Raw genomic sequence first — 22633 nt, forward strand, 5'->3', positions numbered from 1 at the left:
ATGTACAGCAACAGGAGGGACCTTAATATCACCATGTATGGGTTGCCTCCTATACAACGCTAAGTTTATTGTCTTCAGTCAGACTTCGGTAGAATTATTAGTCACCACATAAAATCATAAAGTAGTAGTCGGAACATATGTGGGTCATCAAAACCAAATAAAGCTACCACAAAAATAAAAAAACTGCAGCAGAACAAGAAAGTGAACCAACCAAATATACCCCTATCAGGTTCTCTATTTAAGACAACTATATCTAGTTGTGGTTCAGGTCAGGTTCTATAAAAGGATATAGATAAAATATTTTCATCGGCTGCGTTTCCTAATAGGCAGGATACAGAGGATCGAGTTGTAAAGTCTGGAAGAACTCAAATAAAAACTTAGAAGCACATAATAATAACCCGAATAATTGTGGATCCTTAAAGTCAATCAGATTGGACTTACACAATTGACCATAATGGTGGTAATTTTTAAGAAAATGTGTCGACGATTATAATTTCCTAGAATTAGGTTTAGTTCTAAAAACTATATAATGACACACTTCAAATTGATATACTCCCACATTTGGTAAATAAAATCTTGGTGGGACAACAAAGTCAATTATGGTATCATGGATCGGATAAACCACATCAACCAGAGGATGGGTTTCTATCAATAGAGTTTCTTTATGGACATAACTAGGTTCAAGAACACTTGCATGACGATGGTCTCTTAAGATGGTAGAGACACATACGTCAAGTCCCAAATTAGGGATCTTTACAAGAGTCAAAGGTAAACCACGGTGCGAATGATATTCACCCCCAAACCTAGAGTTGTCAATATCCTTGGATAAACTAGTCACAATTTCCTTAATTTCTAAATTATCAGATTTAGGAAAATGGTCTTTTATTTCTTCTAGGTTGTAATCAGGTAGTTCTACACCGTTATAATCCTCAGCCTGGACTATTGTTTCCGAATCGCTAGACTCTAAAACACTAGTCTCAGGATAAACTCTTTCCTCTAAACCATCATCGACTTCATAATCACAATGATATACTACACCGTCTAAAACAATGGTATTCCTAGTCAAATCTCCATCCTTTTGAATAGGTGAATAATCATTAATATTATCAGGATCTGAACTAGAAAGAACATTATCATTATAAGGCTCAATTAGTATAATAATTTCCTCATCATTTTGACTATATATTTCAAACTCTTCACCGACACTATCCTCGTCATCATAATATGAAGATGGTTGAACATTTTCTAAACATGTAGTGTTTTCAATTCTAACCTCGTCCTCTATATTAGGTGAATAATTATATGCATTATCAAGGGTAAGATTGGAAACACTATTTCAGAATTCAAGTTCATTATGAGCAATAACCTTAGGTGCATTTTGGTCCTCATACCTATTAAGAGTGTCACACAGTATATCCATGATTATTCGAGATTTACGCGTAGACTCACGCGTAGTTTCATTGAACTTCTCAAGTAACTCTTCTAAGGAAAGACTTGAATATTCATCACTATGTGATTTTTCAAATGATATACCAGTCACTTTTTGAAACTGTTTGAGTGCATCTTCTAAGGAGAGAGTTTTATATTCATCAGGAACTGGTTGCAACTGTTTGATTAAATCCTCTAAAGATGGAGAACTCTCGTTTTTTTGATTATAATATTGCTCATTTACCCGTTTGTATGACTGGTGGACGTGCAGATAGTAATTGAGATCACCATGGTATGATCCATAACCTTCAAAAGGTTGGTATTGGTCCCAAGTACTATCCACACTATGGTCATGGCACGAATAATGTCCATTTAGATACTCAGTTGGATAATCAGTATATTGGTCTTTATCATACCAGCTCGACATTTTCAGTGCACGTGCAAATGCTGGGGTTCACTAATTCAGTTAAGCTTGGGTTACCTACAACAAAATGTACCTACAGTCCAAGACTGGTCACAAGTACAAGGCTTAGGTTCGTGGTGTTTCGGGTGATAACGCCTATAGGGTTCACCTTACTAAACCACGTGTTTTCCTAGAATCGGTGCCGGAAGATGCAATTAGTGTGTGCACGTGTTTTTTTTTTGTTTGTTTTTTTAAAACATAAGTAAACTAATTCAATAAAAATATTTACAAAATTAAATCCTAAACTAATTATGTACAAAGAGAATAAAATCAAAAGAATCAAAACATTTCCTAAAATAAATATTTACAAAAAACTTGGATACTTACTTGTTTGGGGCGCAAATTTTATTTCCAATTTAAATCCCAAATATCCTACACACCAAAAATACAGTATACCCAAAGAGTAAAATCTAATAAAATAAACTAAGAAAGTATTTACAAATCAAAATCTAAAACCTAACCTAAAGGCAAATCCGTGTCGGCGGCGCCAAAAACTGATGCAGTTTTAACAGTGGTAAGTAAAGAATTCGTTGCTCGTACTTTTATGAAGATTTGGTTTAAGATTAATTAAGAAAAATACTAAAAAAAATTAATTGTTTTGGCCAAATAAAGGGAGAACTAGGGCTTCGGATTCCACTACTTTTGATGCTTGTAAAATTAACAATTTATTATCTTAAACAATTACTCATCAAATACACAAAACCATATTGAACCCAATCTCATGTTTTGGAAGATAAAAAATTTAAAATTAATTATGCGACTTTCGTCGTTACACAAAAATATAACCTCCTTCGCTTATAAAAGATCGACAATTTCAAAACTGTCGAAAACAAAAAACAAAATTAATTAGGTCAAAGCCCAAAGGTTATATTAAAGTTTAAACCTCAAAGAGGTTTACTACCTACAAGCCCGGATAGCTATGAATAGAAAGAAGAAAAATCCCCCCCACCCCGATGCAGACAAGTTTGGAACTCAGGTCGCTGGTATCATCACCCAACGACTTTACCACTGTACCATAGTGACTTCTGCTAAACCAATTAAAATGAAGCATTTATAGAAGAGAAATTATTAGTTATGAATAACACAAATAATAGAGTAATTATTGTCTAAGAAATAAAACTATTAGTAGTACATATCAAAAATAGCTTCATCCTCAACCCTAGAAATTAATTTAGCTACACATATAAAGATAAATGGAAGAAATGGATAAATCGTTGTATTAAGAATAATTAAATTGGCTTACAACGATTATTAGTCACTAAAGGTATTTAGTGACCAAAGCAACTCAGCTAGCTCAGATACAATAAGTCTAACGCAACCGAAACTGCTCTTCTGACGTTGATTAAATGACAGTTTTCGCGCTGTCCTTGGATGGCTTTTGTTCTTCGTGTTCTTCTTCAATGGCAGCGGCAGCAGAATTGGTGCAGAGCTTGATTTTTTCGTTTGCAGCTCTCTATCCTTTTCCAAACTCTCTGTATTTCATTTATACATCACAACAGGCTTTATATACTCGACAGTCCCCAAAATCTTGCCAAATAATCTTCATTAATCGCGTTTATTCTCCTCTGCCTTTTTACGTAAATAATTGGTAATGTTTTCCTGCTTTGTCTCTTTTCACGCGTATGCGTAAGTTTAATTTTCTTTCTTTATCTCCTACACGTAGTTGTTATATCCCAACTCACTCCAAACACGTGCAGTTCACGTTGTTTCATCACACCATCCCGTGAATATCATATTCCAACAATATACACCCCTGTTTCTTTCCAATCGATGATACAACCAGATTCTTTTGAATCCGAAGGACTTACCAGTCCTGTTTAGCTCAAACAAGTCCATTCCGATCAATTCCAGCGATTAAGTCACATCAAATCCGTTCCAAAATCCATACAAAACTTTCCGGAGCCAAGTAAACCTGAGACTGATATTTGTTCAATTGGTGATTATCCAACCCATTCTAAACGAATCTGAGACCATTGTCATCCCTTTCTAGTCATCAAGAACAAACCCAATTAATCTGATTGACCGATTCCGCCTCTAACAACTCCAAATATTGAACCCTAACTTTCCCGTTGACTGCAACAATTTGTTTCGATTATCCAGCTAATTCTAGACGAATCAAACACCATTACTATCTCTGTTATGCTCAAGGAAGTAGACCCACAAAATTTCAGCGATTGAATCTTAGAACACCTTCAATTCTTCAACCCTAATTATGTTGTATTAAACCCATTTTTCCCGCCAAATTTCAGTTTCAAAAGGTTGAAGATAAGGGCTCCCCTTATCCAGTTCAAGTGTCCCTTTAGCAATTTTGGGTGTAAATAGCGATTCATGTGGTGCGAATAGCAATTTGTGGGGTACAAAGAGTAATTTTAGGCTGTAAATAGTGAAAACTCCTAGATGCCTTTATCAACTCTTCTGGGACATTTCTGGGGGTGTCTTTATCCAAATTTGGGTGAGCATGAGTACAACCATGTTGTCCGCTTGAAGGAGTTTCCAAAATCCTTAACCGGCAGAGCATACACATGGTACAACAACATCGCACCAGGAAGCATCAATAGTTTGGGAGAATTGATTAATGCTTTTTGCAGAAAGTGCTTCTTCGTTTCAGAACATGTCACCTTCTCATACCTGGGAAGAATATTTCAGAGGAACAATGAACATCCCAATGATTACGTGAAAAGGTTCAAAGTCCAAGCTTTGTGATGAATGTCACTGAACAACAACTCGTAGACTTGTGCATCAATGGAATGACCCCGGTCTATAGAGATTTACTAGAAAATATCTGATTCCAGAATTTCCCAGAACTTCATTTTCAAGTTTATTATATCATTCCCAATTGTTTTGGGGTTTTTAGTTTGTGGGACTTCGACCTTTTAAAACACTTTTCAGGTTCTTCGAGTCTGGTTCAGGATCGTTACACCACTTTCAGGTTTGTCGTGCCCGGTTCAGGATCGTTACACTGATTTCAGGATCGAATTATTCACCCTCCCCATCAAGGAAATGTGGTTCAAGGGTAAATAAGACTTTTTTAATAGGTGAGATAATTGCCACCTTGCATTTTACTGGATAATATCCGTTTTTTTTCAAAAATCAGCGGGACCAAATTAAAATATGGGTACGTTTGTGAAGTTCAGAAAAATGGGGTACATTTGAAAAGCCAAAAAAAAAGGGTGTACACCTGAATTTGGCCAACGACCAGATTACTACATCCGTTCGCTACGACGTCAAACCTAAACAGATTAAACCTACCAGCATGTTGTTACTAAGCTCACCATCAATCAGATTATTAAACATGTTGTTTTTGAAGGTGCTAAAGTTTTTACTAAGTTTAATACAACTTTGATATATGTTTCTCGTATTCATCTTCTAATCCCGTATTCTAATTTGTTAGTTCTTTATGTTTCTCAAGTCAGTCTTTATTTTTGTTGTAAGAAACATTTCTGATAATTTTATGATTATGATTATTATTAGAGCATAGCTCGGTTGAACCCACCAAGTGTTGGTATGTCAAGTTTGGTTGTCATATTTTAGTGAATCAAAACTCATGCTACGAGTCGCTTGATTATGTACTAGAGTCAACTTCGTATAGGTTAGCTTGAAAGTATTAGGATATGAGACATTACAAGTATTGCGAAGACTTGAAGATGTGAAGAAGCAAGGAGCTACAACGACAACAATCATCCTTCCACTTGAGGTTAGTGATATTTGACTTGAACTGTTTCATTCCCTAACGTATCTTTCAAGTCGTGCATATTGAAAACAAAACTGCGAAGCATATTTGAACTCTAGATAGACATAGTATAAAGGAATACAATACGAGGTTTATTGCTTAACCATTAAACTTTGTAGATAAGACATCGCCATAATCATTTGAATGCTATTGTGATTATGTATGGGTATGAGGTGAGGATTTCATCCTAGGGAACAATGTTTTACATGTGTTCTAAGGAAGTAAGTTCATAAACTTGTTTGTGAACCGAAAAGGAAATTTCCAGGTGTTATTGGTTTTGTTATTTATTGCATATCTTATGAACAGCCAATTTGTGTGATTGAGTATAACCGCTCACAACTTGTTTGTGTTCTTGGTAGAACTATCACAAAGGCCCGAATTATGTATTGGTATGACTTTTATTAGTGAAACCGATCTTAAGTAATCACCTGAGATGGTATAATCGGGTTTGTGTTTTGTCTGACCAAATTTAGGAAATGGGAACCGATCCTAGTAAGAGGTGCAGTACATCACAAAGGGGAACCGATCCTTGTATGAGGTGCAGCAAGGTTTATAGCAGAAAGGGGAACCAATCCTATGAACATGTGCAACACGTTTTTAGGCAAAGGGGAACCGATCCTATGGACATGTGCAACACATATAAGTTAGATACCATATATATATGGGGAACCGATCCTAGTACCTAGTCAACCGAATTTTTAAAAGCTAGTGTGACTATGCACAGTACTCACATGGAGGTAGAACCGAAACTTATTTTGGTAGAACCGATAAACCCATGATTTTGATGGAATGTTTGTTTGATCAATCGCATAGTTCTTGAAAGTCATATGAACCAATTCTAAACTTGTTTGGAAGTGTGGCAAATCAGTTTCAAGGTTGTAAGTGTGAAAGAGAACTTACAAAGTAAGGATGTCGACATACTTTGAACACGTGTTGTGAATGTTTATTTCTTTAATTGTTCAAAGTTATTCCTTAATAGCTAAAGGAAGAATATCCCAGGATCGAAACATAAGTAAGTTAAGAATCTTTTAATTAAGGTTATTAATTTCATTTTGTAGGGAAATATAAGAATTAGTAATGTGCATTTACTAATTAGATTTTCCGAGAGATTTCGATCATTATTTTTGGAAAGAGCATTTCCAAGAATTATGGAAACCGAATTTGTGCTCTAATGAATATCTTGAGAATATTTTCGGTTTTGGAAATTCCTTGGTGTCCAAACTTCCTTGTCTATAAATACTTGAAGTTTGCCTTTCTTGCAAACTAATCCTTCATAACAACAGACTTTCTTTTTTGTTGTTGTTACTGGTGTAGCCGCCTATTCAGAGAGGAAAGTAACCTAATTAGAAGAAATATCTTACGGCCGCTCAGTTTAAAGTCTTCTTTGGGATTGAGAAGCTCTAGTGTGTACCGTTGGTGGGAAACTAGATAATTGCGGTTTATCTTTTGTTTTCATTTATTTGATTGACTAACGGTGGTTGAAATCTGATTGCACCTAGTTTATTTATGCTTGAGAATCTTCTCTTCTGATATAAGATTCACTCAAACTAGTTCAGAGTTTCGACAGGGATCTTTAGACTGTTGTTAGTTCTAAAGACGATCTTGTGATAATCCACTGTTAACAGACTCCGTTCTGTGTGTGATTGATCACAATAGATTCAAGTGATTGTGTGCAGTTTTATATTGAAGATCTAAGAAGATATGAAGATGAAGAAGATATTGAAGATTTGTGATTTATGATTTCATAATCTTTGGTGTGCGCAATACTTGTTTCGGTAAAAGAGGATCCAATTAATAATCGGTTTATCCTTGTGGTAGATTGGATTGATTGATTGAGTAGATCGGCATCAACACAATTCATTGGATTAAGAGTGTTGTTGGCTTAATATTAAACGATTACTTAGGTAATTGAACATAAGATAGATCTAAGGACCTGACGAGTGACGAAGGAGTTTATGTTAAGATAAACGGAAGAGCCTTTGTCCAACTCATATCACTTGGTTGAAGAGAGTTGATACCTAACATATTTTTTATTCCTTTACTGTTTGGAATACGAACCAAAGGAATTGATCCAAGTACGTGACTTATTTATAAGTTGGAGGACTACTCTCCATTTGTTGGGATGGATATTAGAAGTAATAATGAGTCACCCCTTATCTAAGTTCTTTTTTAATACCAAACCTGCCATTGGAAATTAACTTAGTGTAATGATTAGTGAGTTAATTAATGATTAGTGAGATTAAATTAATAAGTTGATTTTTTTCAAAAGAAGAATTATTGAGAGGGGGAAGAAAAAGATGAAGATGATAATGAAGATGAGGATTTTGGAAGAGAAAAAGTTAAGATCTTTTTCTTTAAGAGCCACAACAAGAATATGATGTTTTGGGTACTCACGGATACTTCAAATTTAGTTAATGGAGCTTGAATTGGCCAAACATTCCTAAAAATGAACAATTTACAAATTGATTTCGGTTTGGTTATAAAAGTTCGTCTACGACATCTGAAGAACAGGTAGCCGAACTCATCTGTAAGTGTAGTTCGGCTAATATTTCTGAAAAACAGGTAGCCGAACTCAGCTTTAATGGAGTTTTTCTTTCAGAGAAAAGTTCGGTTAGGAGAAGAAAATTGCGATGTAACCGAACTGGGAGTTCGTCTAGGAAAAAAATTGCGACGTAACCGAACTCAATATGCAGGTTTTTCAGAGATAAGTTCGGTGAGGAGAAAAAAATTGCAATGCAACCGAACTTTTTGTGGCGTAACCGAATTTTTTTCGATGTAACCGAACTTTTTGCGACGTAACCGAACTACAAGTTCGGCTTGGACATATTTTTTCCTCCTAACCGAATTTTTCTCTGAAACAAAAACCTCCATTAAAGTTGAGTTCGGCTAGTTCGACAGAATTTTTCACATAATTCTTAGCCGAACTTCTCTCTGTAACTTACATTTTCAACTCATTTTGATGATTACTTCTCATTTTTTCAATGGAAAACGAATGAAAAGTAATAAGTTTGTTATAATTTTGATTTTGATTTTATTTTGTGAATGATTTAAATTAAGTTATATATAGAGGTGGCGGTGGTGGTGATTTGAGGTGGTCGGTGGTGGTGAGAGGCGGTGATGATGGGAGGAGGTGGTTATATATATATATAGGTGGTGGTGATGAGAGGAGGTGATTATATATATAGGTGAATGGTAGGTTAGTCATTTCCACACTTTAGGACACCCCTTATAAGTATAGGTTAGACATTTCTATCACAAAGTAGTCCCCCTCCATTTTTGAGTAGTCCCCAAAAGACGGTTCTTTTTTTTCATCTTCTGGCCCAAAAGCAATTCCCCCCCCCCCCCCCCCACATAGGACCAACAATCACCCTCACTCACATGATAAACCATCCAAACTATATTATGCACTGAAAAGGTATGACCCAAGTCCAAATTCACATAATTTGACCCAGTTGGTTGTCGGTTGAGCTTTTAAGTAGGGGTGTGCAACGGACGGACGGTTGCGCATTAGGGGTCACCCGCAACCAAATCGTCAAAGTTGCGGAGTTGGAAAATTGAACCGTGACTGGCCCAATCACCCGCGAATCAGCGAGTGACACGGTCCGGATGCGGATTAACCGCGGATTTTGTCAGGAAAAAAAATGTAAAGCAAACAGAAATACTAAGTAGTAAGTTCAGAAACTGAAATTTAACACGTAAGTTCAGAAACTGAAATTTAACACAAAAGATAGTCAACAGTTAACACAAAAGAGTATTGTGTTCTTTTTTAGGGAAACAAAAAAGTACTAAGTTTTACAACAACGGAAGGTAAACTATCAAATGCAACGACGATATGGTGCCAAACCAATGGAACTTCTGCTGCCAAAAAAAGAGTCTTTGGATTTGAGTACTAGTTCATTCAATCCGGAATTTCCTTCAACATTTCTTCCGCATCTGTAAAATGAGGAGTTAAGTTATAGACCAGGTGAATCCTATACAAAATTATAGGTAAACAAAAAGTAAACAGTACTCATAATATTACAGGCTCATAATTTCCTTTGACATTTCTCTTTCTTTATCTTAACATATCAAGACTCATAATATTACAGGCTTTTCACACCATTCATAATAAATTGGTCTCTTCTTACTTGAAAGTTAGCATAAGACTAGGTCTACCATAGATAAACAGTACAAAGCCAAGAGAATTGGGACGAAAACATGCTTATTGCACTAAAAAGAGTAAAACCAAGCACATGTTAACAAACCAAAAATAATAATAAAGGAACTAGGCCCTGAATTTTGACCAGATTTGTGCCCAATGTTTTACTGACCTACAACAACTAATTCAGTATCAAACCCTATATCATCTAGTAACCTTCGAATATCTTGTGCACAATAAGAAGAAGGAAATGCAATGATGGAGGTGGCATATACACAATAACAAAGATACTAAGTGAAAGGTAAAAATAAAGAAAGAAAGGTTCGAGAGTTACCTAAGTCAATTTTTTCAATCCCTTCAAGCATCTCCTCGAGATTGATTGGTTTTTTTCTCAGCCAATTTTCAGCATAGATCAGTGCTTGCACTGTTTTTGGAAGCATGGAACTTCGATACTCATTAAGAACACGACCACCCGTGGAGAAAGCTGATTCAGAAGCTACTGTTGATACTTGCATAGCCAGCACGTCTCGAGCTATCTTGGACAAGATCTTATACTTGCATAGCCAGCTGTCACTGTAGTTGTAGCTATGCTCTCGACGGTTGCCGTGGTAGTTGTACCAATGCTCTCATCAAGATTGTTAACAGGAATAGAAGAGCTTGAAGCCATCTACAAAAAAAGATTGACACATTAGGTAAATGAACATAGAAAGGACAAATAAGAAATTGGAATCAGAAGGAAGTCCAAATTCAGAACCTTACGCTATTGCAATAATGGTGGAAATGGTTTTCACATAAACTGAAATTTTCAGTTTTTAACATGTTTGGGGCTTAATTCACATACTCAGAATTGCCAATCACAAAAAAACACACCAAACCCAATTTCAAATCCACTTTAACCAATCAGCTAAATGTCCCAAAAACCCAATTTGAGTGAAGTTATCCAAACTACCAAAATTTAAGGCATAACAAACAGAACCCATGTCATGGATTATTCATATAGCATACAATCAAATCATGGAAGCAACAATCTAATGACTCAAGAACATGAAAATCAAAAAGAACAACAACTGAAAGATATAAGAGTTAGAGAATCATTAGGAGGATAATAGATATACCTGATTGAAAGTGGAGTTCAAAACTTCTTCCCTGGAAACTGAAAAGAAAACAATAATGGATAAAACCAGAAATATTTTAGCACTAGTCCATAGTAATAATAGAGATCTTAGCTTTGAGAAAATTACTAGAGTTGAGACAGGAACCTGTAACTGAGAAAGACTGGACACTTAGACAGCATGTTAGACTAGATCACTCGTTCAGTATTCTAGGGTTATGATGAATCACAAACCTCTAATCAAAACACCAAATTCAACTTATTAAGATCACAGTATACTAACCTAAAACCTATTATTCAGCACAAATTTCTTATAAAACCTAAAACCTATTATCCAACACAAATTTCTTATAAAATTGTAGTCTCCTTTCACAAATCAAACTAAACCCAGTTTAATTTCATGTGTTTCAAACTTAAAGATGAAAAATCCGGAATTTTTTTCTACAATTGAATCCAAAAATAAACAGATAAATAAACTTACTGGTTGCAGCAATCAGGTAGTGCGTTAACTTTTTCTTCAACACGATTCAATACTTTTTAGTGATGAATCTAATAGGCAGAGAACTACTTAGAGTAGAGAAATGAAGAACCTCTCATAGGCAGAGAAGAAGTTGAGCGTGAAGTGAAACTGTTTTAGGTTTCACAAAGATAAGATGTTTATATATCAAACTCATACTTCCTATATTATCCTTAGTATTTCTATCAAATTCCTTTCTGTCCTGCGATGCGGGTGAATTCACGGATTCACAAAACCAACCACAACCAAACCGCTAAACCTTGCGGATTTGAAAACTCAACCATGGCCGGCCCATAGACTCTTGCGGATTGGTTTTCACCCGCAATTTTGCGGACGATTGCGAGTGAAATCCGCGGTTTTGGTTTTTCTGCACACCTCTACTTGTGAGACTCGGGTTTGAGCGTATGGCCTAGCTTTCCCGTCGCCAAGAAAGTTACCATCAACCTACATCACCCGTGTTTGCCTTCTTTGATTTACAGATTGCTACTTGTTAGTGCTACTGATTTTTCTAACTGCACTGCCGGACTTCATGTTGCAGATGGCTCAATTGTGGAAGATGGTAGACTAAAAGTATCAAGAATTCCAGTCTACTTGCAAAGGTAAACTAAATAGCGTCTGCTACTCTCAATTTATTTCGGCAGTTATTCAATGATGATGGGTTTGTAGAACAATGCTTAGTTGGATTGTACATATTAAAGCATTATAATATCCTGAATTCTTGATCCACTTGCCATTCTATCAAAATTTAAAAATAAATTTGTGATATAATAATATTTCCAGCTTTTGCAGCGTAGGTCTCATGTTGTACGTACCATGAATACATGTAGACAGCATTGCTCACATGTTCATAGATAATCCACTTTGGCCCTAAAATATACAAGTCATAGATTAACAGGTTGAATTGGGGCCCGGAAAAATAATTGGAGATCCTTAGCTACACGACAAAAAATGTCATGAAATGGTAATTGGGGGTTATCTTTTATCTCATTTTTTTTTTTAAAATGGCTAAACTACCCCAAATCATTAGTGTTAATTGAGTTGATTAGTTGTTAATCTTATTTAATTTGATTTTAAACTTTATTTTTTCAAATTTTTTGTTTGCAATTTCTTTTATTTAATTTTTTTTGCCAAGATTTGTATGAAAAACCGTCATGGAGGTGAAGTGTTTCATTGACGACTCTCAAGAATCGTTACTATTTCAAAAACGACCCTCAAGAGTCGTCATTGTTTCATTGACGACCCTCAAGAGTCGTTAATGATAGAAAAACGACCCTCAAGAATCGTCATTGTTTCAATGACGACTCTAAACAGTCGTTAACCCATATAAAAGAGTCGTTATTATCTTCGGAGAGTTATTAATGGCGGAAATACATTAAAGGGTCGTAATAGTATTGAATAAGACCATGACGACCCTTTGATGTATTTTTCCGGAGAAGATAACGACCCTTTTATATTCAAACAATGACGACTTTTGAGGGTCGTTTTTCAATCATTAACGATTGTTGAGGATCGTTTTTAAAATAGTAACAACTATTGAGAGTCGTCAATGAAACACTTCACTACCACGACGATTTTCATACAAATCTCGGCAAAAAAAATAACAAATAAAAAAGATTAAAATTAAAAAATATAAAAAATTAATAGGTTGACATGTGTCACAATCCCAAGGATTGGAGTAATCTAATCTTTTCATGGTATTTAAACACCTCTTATCCTCTTTCCATGAATGGGGATAGAAATTTAGGACCCTAATTATTTTTCCAGGGCCCCCAATTGAACCCTGTAGATTAGACCTGCCACTAGTCTACCAGTTGGTGGAAATACTACTAGTTGTCTTACCTGATAGCAGTGACAGCACCAGACACACAAATGTCATTGTTCCAATACTAACATTACTTTACTATTATACCATATTTGTTGCAACCCCTTAAACTAAAACCGTTGGATACATTACACTACCATGCATATATGTGGTAAACTCATAAAAATGAACCCAACCCATCCCACATATGGTTACGATCACTTTCATACAATAGATAACTGACTTGGTCCACAAAGGTTCTCAGCATTCTCGTATAAATTTTTACAACCACACGAACAAACACCAGGGCTACACGTACCAAATTGCAAGGGTTGCCGATTATTTGAAAATCAAGACCATCTCATCGCTGCATCCAGTAAATTGGTAACAGCGACGTAAACAAAGTAAAAAAAATAAATTTTATTAATAATATCAAAGATAAATATCAATAGTCCTGACACTTTAATTCAACGTGTGAATTTAAAAAGCAAGAAGTTCAGTAAATCCGATAACCCCGATGACCTTGAATTAGACCTCTACAACCGATGAGCATGCTGAAAAATATGGATGGATAGTAACATAAAAAGGAAAATGGTTGAATTTCATAGATACTTTTTTTGGAATGAAATTGGGATTTTGTTCTTTAATAGCCCATATCCTAACTCTTGCCAGAAAGTAATAACGGGATCAAAAATTAGCCCGAAAAAGAGAGGTGTGGAAATAAACGACGTCTATGGCTCAAACATCTCTATATAAACCAACACTCCTTGTGTTTGGTTAGACTTGTTATTCACTTCTTCTTGAGACTCGAAACCTTTTTTCAAATCTTATTTATTCTTCTTTTCTTGGTTCCTCCTTTTGCCTTTTCCTTGCATGGTTTAGTAAAAAACACAGCATCACCACCATCAAACTCTACCATTCCAACCCCATAAAAACTTTTCTTGCATGTTTTCTTTGCTATACCCATCACAGCCCCGTAACCTCTCTCTCTCTATATATATATGTACATCTATTTTGGTTTATTTCATGCACTTCTTTTTCTTGTCTTTGTTTTTGGAATCTGGGTTTTCTCTCTGCAACAACTACAAATTCTTAGACTCTATTCTGGAGTGGTAAGTCTTAAAGGTTCAAATCTGATTTGGTTTTTCTTCTCAGAGGTTTTTCAATGGGACCCATTAGAGGGCAGAAGAGGAAAAGGAAAATAGTAGAGAAGAAGGTCGATAGAAGTGGTGGTGCTGGTGGTGGTTCTTCTTCAACTTCATCAGAGAAAGATGAACAACCTAAGGATTGGTGGGATGAGTTTTCCAGAAGGATTACTGGTATGGGTTTTTCATTTATCATGTTATTCTACCATTTGCTGTATGTATTCATGGGTTGTTGTTTTGATTTATGTATTTTCAATGTTGTTCTTGGTTATTGTGTTTTATGTTTTCTCTTTTAGCTGTATAGTGATTTAACATCAACATAGTTATACTGAATAACCAGATTAGAGTCCATTGAGGTTGTACATAGAATGTATCTGGGTAATATATTCGTGAACATTCGAGTAATGGGTATATAGGAACAATTTGTTTGTTATAATGATTGATGTTCATGGTTACCTGTTGAACATTCGTGTTAAAGGATAACTGTGACTTTGTATTACCTATTTATCAGCTTGTATCTATCGATTTATGAAAAAAGAAGCCATGGTAACTTCAGGACTTTGCTCAGATTGTTCGTAACTGGAGGTTTATGTAGGGGTGAAACATTAGTAATTGTTAAGTGTTTGGTTATAAGCAGTGATTCACTTTGACTTCCTACATTCCCTTGGGGTGTTCGGCTTTACAGTTTGAGCTCTCTGTATCACTTTTGAGTGGAAACAAATACCACATAAATGTAGGTGCAATTTGGGTTTGTGTTGCAAATGTGTCACTAAGGAACAACCGTTTTTAGGTCCACTTTCATGTTAGCTAATAGCCGGATGAATGTAGTGTTTCCTGACCAAACATTTGGAGAAGTAGATTAGAGGTGAGATAGATGGTGTTGTGTCTTAGCACAGAGTAGGAATTGCAGATAATCTACAGGTAGTTACCCCATCAATAGTTCATAGTGGGAGAGTGTTAAGAACCACTATAGGTTTCCTCCAGGACTTGACCACTTCATTGAAGTCTACTTCAGATTTTCAGTAGGTTTGAGACGTCCAAGCTTCCGACATTCTAAAATTGAATATGGAGGGCAGGGTTTCCTAGCAGTAGCCTGTAGGTAGCACAGAAGAGACATATTTAATATCTCTCACGCCATGCTTGAGAATTGGAATAAGCTACTAAGACATGAATAATCAACATTCTTTGGATCAAGAAGTTTAATTTTGAATAGTTGTTTAGTGCTTTCAGTGATTTCACTTTCACCGGATGTCTTAATTTTTTCTTTGTTTTGGATTTTATCTTTGAGACTTGTGACTAAATGTTATCCATGCTATTGCAGATAAATTTAACAATGCTCATATCCTAGGTTTCCCTCTTTTTGCTTTCCAACATATGTAGTAAAACTTTGCAGTGCACCTTTTGACTACCGTATACGTTAACATGCCGGAAAATGGATTTGATTTCTCCTCATTAATGGAGGGTGTACTTGCTCATTCCACCTTGTGCTCAAAATGCTGAACTTTCCCAGGAGATTAATTGGCCGTCGTACTGGTTACCAACGTTTTCCATCTCCCGAGACAAATATGAACCTCTAGCCCATACTGTGGATACTACAACCTTATGCCAATTTATCGCATAACAATGTTGTTGAGAAACTCTAGCCTACTTAAGTGATGACTTAGGTGATGATTGTATGAAGCATCCTTACCCTTACTCTGGTCACATTAGCTTATTGAGGTGGTTCTCCTCCAGGGATCATATCACCATAATTGCCTCTATGTGGGTCATTACTCCTTTTCCCTCCTACTTGGTGTTTATTTTCACATTCTTCCAAACTAAAATGATAGATTTTTTTTTGTGATAAAGTGTGGCTGAATAAATAATAGGAGCCTGTCATATCACTCTTGTGGCGCCACAATTCAGTATCAGTATATAAAGTTTGTGCATAATGAACATTTGGATGACCTACATTATCTCCATTGCTGATCCTTTGCTCAATTTTCCACTATTTTGTCAAATGGTCCAATTTCAAAACCTAATGCAATCTAATTTCTGTCCACTGATATCTTCCGCCGGCTCGAAGACCAATCTAGATGGTAAACTGAGATTTTTGTAGTTACTTCAGAAACCAATAAGTTCCATTCATCTGACGTACAAGTGCATCGATGTTTTTCAATAATATATGGAACACCTTGACTTCAGAATTTCTCCATTATCCAAGTGGTATCCCAGAGCCTAAGCATAATATTAAGCCTAAGCCTAAGCCTAATATTAAGTAGAAAAGAGATCTACTTAGTTGGGAATTGTTTTAACGATGCTAGTAGTGCAGTATAATTTCTTCATTTCTTGAGACAAATGTCTTCTTATTACAGAACTGATACCAAATAGCATGATACTTACTTGGAGTTAACTGAATAGAGAAAAAAATATATTGAAGGCCCAGACAATCATACTTGGACTGGCTACTAAAGTTTTTCCCCCTTTTGCAGGGCCTTTGTCTCGATCGAAGAGTTCGAAAAAATTTGAATCTGTTTTCAAGATCTCAAGAAAAACCTTCAACTACATTTGCTCACTTGTGAAGGAGGATATGATAAAATCATCACCATTTTCAGCTGCGAATGGTAAGTCTTTGGGTTTAAACGACCAAGTAGCAGTCGCTCTAAGAAGGTTAGGCTCAGGTGAGTCATTAGTAATTATAGGTGAGACATTTGGGATAAACCAATCTAGTGTTTCACAAATAACCTGGCGTTTTATTGAGTCTATGGAAAAAAGAGGACTCCGTCACCTAAAGTGGCCCTCTACAGAAGCAGAAATGACAGAGGTAAAATCCAAGTTTGAGAAAATGCGAGGCCTTCCCAATTGTTGCGGTGCAATTGATACTACCCATATCGCGATGTGTTTGCCTATAGTGGATAACTCAAATGATGTTTGGTATGATAGCGAAAACAATCATAGCATGATTTTACAAGCCATTGTTGACCCAGATATGAGGTTTAGAGACATAGTCACTGGATGGCCAGGAAGTGTAAACGAATCGTCAGCTCTCCGAAGTTCAGGCTTCTTCAATCTTTGTGAAAAGGGGAATAGACTAAGTGGGAAGAAAATACAGCTTTGCAAAGGTTCAGAATTGGGAGAATACATAATCGGGGACGTGGGTTTTCCTCTATTACCCTGGCTTGTCACACCTTATCAAGGTAAACATCTGTCAGAGTCTAAGTCGGAATTCAACAAGCGGCATTTTGCAACCAGAATGGTAGCACAGAGAGCACTAGCAAGGTTAAAGGAAATGTGGGGAATTCTTCAAGGTACAATGTGGAGACCTGATACAAATAGATTGCCGAGAATCATTCTTGTCTGTTGCTTGCTTCATAATATTGTGATTGATATGGAAGATGAAGTACAAGATGAAATGCCTTTAACTCACCACCATGATCCAGGTTATAAGCAACAGATATGTGATTCAGTCGACAAGAAAGCCTCCATGTTGAGAGATAAACTGTCTCTCTCTCTATCCGGAAGTTTGCCACCTTAAATACTGAAACAAATTTGTTTCGACTCATGCCCATGTCTATCATTATAGTCAACTTCTTTGTGTTTTCTTATTCGGATGAGGAGTTCAAACTCAATGTAGGTTAAAACTTTAATATGTATTCATCGGAAAGTCAACAGTATGTCTGTTTCTCAGCGGTAATGTCCATTGGGGAGTTTCATTCCATTGCAACATTACATATACTGCAGAGAACAATGCACATTATGACATTGCAATTTCATTTATTTTTTACTACACTCTTGCGCAGTTGCATCTGGACATCGCAAGCACAGACAAACCAGAAAAAGTGATACAAACCTAAACAGATTTACCTTTAAAATTTATAAGAAAGTATTTGAACGAAAATCATTCGATCGATTTGAAATTTAAAAGCAACATAGAAAGGCAGAAGTTTCAAAACAAACATATTTCATTGCCTTGATAGTTGTTCGTAACCATATACATCAGAAAGATCCCAGATCTGATAATAAGAACTACAAACGAACAACGACAAAAAGTAAACTTGTCTCAAAGATTAGATAGAACAGTAATAATTAGAATACGAGATGAAATTACATATATTGTAGTCGTAGCGAACAGATCCAGTAATCTAATTGCTGGTAAACTTAGTAACAGCTTTAGTACCTTCAGAAACAGCATGTTTAGCTAATTCACCAGGAAGAACAAGACGAACAGAAGTCTGAATCTCACGAGAAGTTACAGTAGGTTTCTTATTATACCTAGCTAATTTTGAAGATTCATTAGCTAATTTCTCAAAGATATCATTAATGAAACTGTTCATAATACCCATAGCTTTACTTGAGATACCAATATCAGGATGAACCTGTTTCAAAACTTTGAAGATGTAGATCTTGTAAGTTTCAACTGATTTCTTCATCTTCTTCTTTCTCTTACCATCTCCAACTCCACTTTCCTTTGTTGGTAATTTCTTCTCTGCTCTAGGTTTCTTTTCCGCTGGTACTTTTTCTGCTACTGATTTCTTTGCCTCTGCTGGTTTCTTTTCTGCTGGCTTCTTCTCTGCTGCTTTCGGTGCCATGATTGGTTTTGTGAGATGTTGAAATTAATTGATAAGAAGGGGAGTAAGATGTTCAGACTAAAGGAGGGTAAATATGGTGGAGATTGATGATGAAGGGAAAGAAGTTTATATAGGAGGGGGCAAATGGACTCTATTGGTGGAAATTGATTCAACAGGATTGATGACTTGGATTTCTTTTGTGCCGTTTAGGGGAACGCTTCATGCAGACCGATGACTTGGCTATACCGTGTGCTGTTTAAATTGAATTGTGACGGACGTGTAGATGGTTTAATAATTCAGCAGTGATAGATGCACCATCCCCAAATGGGATTACACAACCTCGGTACTGTCTCACAAAGTTATGGCCCCATCCCCAAAGGGGGGTCGCTTATTTGTGGTGGGTCCTCGAAAATTGTGAGAGAGCACCGAGGTTGTGAAGGAGCTCCGTCTCGTGGAAAGAGAAAGGAAAAAGGAGAAAAACACTCATGTTTCAATGGGATCCATGACTTGGATATACTGTGTGCCGTCTAAATGGGATATGTAATGGACGGTCTCTGTACCTTTCAATACTCTTTCTTCTTCGGAGGAAAACTATATCATCGACAACCTAAAAACTCAATCCCATCTCTCACTCCAGAATAAAAATAGCACTGGTGGACAATTACTTTGGTTGAGTAATCTTGATTGATTAGTTTAGTAGATCGGCATCAAGTATATTGTCTTTGTGACTAAGAAATATTGAAAAGAGTTCATTGGGATAAAGAGTTCATCAATATTTGGTTGACTTTGGTAATTGTTATTGAGATAGATCTAAGAACCTGACAAAGGAATTCATTGGGATAAACGAGAGAGCTTTTTGTCAAACTCATAACACGTTGTTTGAAAAGAGTTATTACCGAACATATTTGTTGTTCCTTTATTGTTTGGAATACGAACCAAAGGAATTGTTCGAAGTGCGTGACTTATTGCAAGCTGGAGGCGCAGGGATACAAAAGGAACTAGGTGAACTATAGGTTTAGTTGCTTGGTCTCAACTATACGAAGTTGGTTTAGCTTTTGTATAGCGACTTAATCCTGAGAGTATTCAATTCTGGACAAGGTCCCGGGGTTTTTCTGCATTTGCGGTTTCCTCGTTAAAAAAATATTGTTGTGTCTTTTACTTTTCTATTTTCGCAATTATAATTGTTTTATTATAATTAGAAGTAAAATACATAAATGTTAATTCTTATTTACTTGATAGCAATCGTATTGTGTTTGGTTAAGTCCGAACCTATTATCAAGTAAACATACTTCGTTGATTGTATTGTCTCGATCTTGTATCCATAGTCAATCACACAAGTTATCTTGTTGTAGTATTGTCTCGATCTCGTATCCATAGACGATCACACGAAGTGTGAACCAATTAGTTGTATTGTCTCGACTCAGTCCATAGATAATCACTTTCGAAGAAAGGACGTATAGGTGGAAAAGTTTTAGATTGAGGTATATTTGGGTACCTTCGTCTTTTCAACTTGTAAGTATCTTAGCAGGCAAACACGAAAAGATCTAACAACTTGTGTTCTGTGCGATCCAACCTATAAGAAATTGAATCTGTGTCTGATTCAGTTAACGTTATGCAAGAGTATGAGTACTCAAAAGTTGAAGATGATACCGATTTGTTGACCCACGATCCAGGAGTTACGTAAATCAAGAGTACATCTGAGTCGTTCTCTGATGGAAAAGAAGATGCTGATAAAGAGTTGGTAAAACTCCTAAAGCCCATAAAATCTCTGTCTACAAAAGTGCTGATACTGAAGACAGAGTCAAATCTTCTAAAAAATGAGATCAGAGATAAAGACACTCAACTGAATATTCTATCCAAAGAGAATATGGATCTCACTGTCAAATTAGAAGCTCTTAGATCTCTTACTCAAGATAAAGAGACACGTCCTATGACTCTGACTAATGATTCTGTTATAATTTCTTCTGATGAAGAAACCAATGGTCATTGCTCGACTTTGAAAGATTGTGATAACAAAACTTGTTTGATGACATTCGAAACAGATCATGATGATGGTAGTTTGCCTACTACATCAAGTCAGAAGAGGATGAGAAATCAGCTTCTACATCTACTGATGATCAAACGAAATCTTGTCCAAAGGAAACTTTGAACCGACTCCGTGAGCGTGATCTTAAGGAATACAACTTTCAGTCACTTGACAGGAAACTTATACTTCTTTAAAATATGGTGGTAAAATTTTTGAAGGAATTTTCTTGTCTTAAAAAACTGAAAGACCATTCCTCAGTAGAAAGACAGAATATACCACTACCCGATAAAATCAACTCAAAAGAATCAGAAGAAAGAGTTGATAACCGCTTCTTGAAAAAGGTTCCTCCTCACCCATATCGAAACAATTCTTGTTTTGATGAAGAACAATTCCAGAAGAAAGGGAAAGAGAGAATCTCTGCCAAAGGAAACAATAAGGAATTTCCGATAATTGTTTCAGATGATTATGCTGATGTGCATCATAAGGAAATACTTAGAATGAGAAAATCGTATGAAAATCTCATCGACAGAATTAAGAGAGATTTATCTATCTCTGAAAATTCTCACATCAATACATCTTCTCCACATGACCATATCTCGAGAGTTAGAAAAGATCATTATTCTAGGAGAAAATATTTTGGGTTGAAATTCCCAAGGAGAAACATGAACTATGTTTCTGATACTCGTTGCAAGCTAGAAAAAGCTTACCCCGATACAACATAGTTGTATCAAAAGTCTGCACTCTCATCCTTTTTCGTGCTCTTAGTATTGGATGGGAAAAGCACATAAAAATAAAGGGCACAGGTTCATGATAGCTTTTATTATCAGTAATAAGAGATATTTAAAAGAATATCTTTCTTTCAATAAAAAGAGAAGTTCGGAAAATATTGTGTAGTTTCGGAAACCCTGTTTTTCTGGACTAAATATACTCTTATCAAAATAAAAAAAATCTTCTCTTAGGCATATTGTCTTTCCTTGGTAAAACTTTTAAGTATGTCTCCTATAACTCGCAGTATTACAAGGAGTAATAAAAGGGAAGCACGAAAGGCGAGAAACTGTCAAGGTTTTTGTTTGTACCCTAATATTTGGATGCCAATATTAGCTAACCTAAGCCTTACTAGAAGAGTCATTTTTTGGCCCATGCCGAGCGGCCCATTTCACCGATTCGTTTCCGCCAACCCGTATCCACGACCCGAATAGAAGATTTTACAACACCCAGAATACTTGCAGTGCAAGTGGGCACAATTGTATAAATACAAGGGATGTTAACCCTAGTAAGGGGGAGGAGGAAAAAATCCTAGAGAGAAAACCATTGTAATGAAATCAATAAAATAAAATACTCTCCTTAGGGAGATTCATCCGTGGACGTAGGTACAATGCCGAACCACGTTAAATTCCTTGTCTTCTTTGTTTTTCATTCGATTCGTTTTTAACCCTAATTTTACCTTAATTCTTAATAATCATCATCATTCATCTTGTTTGCGCCAAAAGTAATTTTGGGTCCAAACATTGGCGCCGACTAAGGGGAAACGAGTGAAAGAAATGTGTTTTCCCATTTGAAAGTTGAGTTCTTGAATGAGGATATTCGTGTTCTTCAAAAAACAAATTTGTCATGTCTGATGTGCTCGTGCAAGTAACATCAATAGCAGGTCCGGTTGAATACAGTTCGAAGGGCTAATATAAAAAAAAAATTGTACATATTGCGGTAATCATTAACGGATCCAGTTT

At 36.0% G+C, this 22633-nt stretch overlaps 2 protein-coding genes and 1 long non-coding RNA gene across 4 annotated transcripts; 1 reads left to right on the forward strand and 2 right to left on the reverse strand.

Moving 5' to 3' along the window:
• Window positions 1-9359: 9359 nt before the first annotated feature.
• Window positions 9360-11478, reverse strand: LOC113321061. Its single transcript, XR_003346446.1, has 4 exons — window positions 11352-11478; window positions 10875-10912; window positions 10094-10426; window positions 9360-9554 (listed from the first exon to the last, which is right to left on the reverse strand). It is a non-coding gene; the product is annotated as an uncharacterized LOC113321061 (long non-coding RNA).
• Window positions 11479-13985: 2507 nt separating this feature from the next.
• Window positions 13986-18089, forward strand: LOC113322653 (protein ALP1-like). 2 transcript variants are annotated; one of them, XM_026570784.1, is made up of 3 exons: window positions 13986-14164; window positions 14344-14507; window positions 16805-18089. In XM_026570784.1, the coding sequence occupies exons 2-3, from the start codon at window positions 14354-14356 to the stop codon at window positions 17845-17847; spliced, it is 1197 nt and encodes a 398-aa protein (XP_026426569.1). In that variant the 5' UTR covers window positions 13986-14164; window positions 14344-14353; the 3' UTR covers window positions 17848-18089. The 2 variants fall into 2 exon arrangements, with proteins under 2 accessions (XP_026426569.1, XP_026426568.1); XM_026570783.1 differs by having other exon boundaries at window positions 13986-14507.
• A 167-nt stretch (window positions 18090-18256) lies between these two features.
• On the reverse strand, window positions 18257-18998 carry LOC113322654 (histone H2B-like). The gene has a single exon (XM_026570785.1). It carries the CDS (start codon window positions 18899-18901, stop codon window positions 18455-18457), a length of 447 nt encoding a protein of 148 aa, XP_026426570.1. The 5' UTR covers window positions 18902-18998; the 3' UTR covers window positions 18257-18454.
• Window positions 18999-22633: the final 3635 nt, after the last annotated feature.

The sequence above is a fragment of the Papaver somniferum genome, chromosome 11 (assembly GCF_003573695.1).
Source record: "Papaver somniferum cultivar HN1 chromosome 11, ASM357369v1, whole genome shotgun sequence".
Classification (NCBI taxonomy): Eukaryota; Viridiplantae; Streptophyta; class Magnoliopsida; order Ranunculales; family Papaveraceae; genus Papaver; species Papaver somniferum.

What these genes read in the sequence shown, in the direction of transcription:
- LOC113322654 (XM_026570785.1), bottom strand. Translation starts at nt 18,901, where the DNA reads ATGGCACCGAAAGCAGCAGAGAAGAAGCCAGCAGAAAAGAAACCAGCA.
- LOC113322653 (XM_026570783.1), top strand. Translation starts at nt 14,354, where the DNA reads ATGGGACCCATTAGAGGGCAGAAGAGGAAAAGGAAAATAGTAGAGAAG. An exon ending in GTTTTCCAGAAGGATTACTG is followed by an intron (nt 14,508 to 16,804) that starts GTATGGGTTTTT and finishes CCCCTTTTGCAG; the next exon opens with GGCCTTTGTCTCGATCGAAG.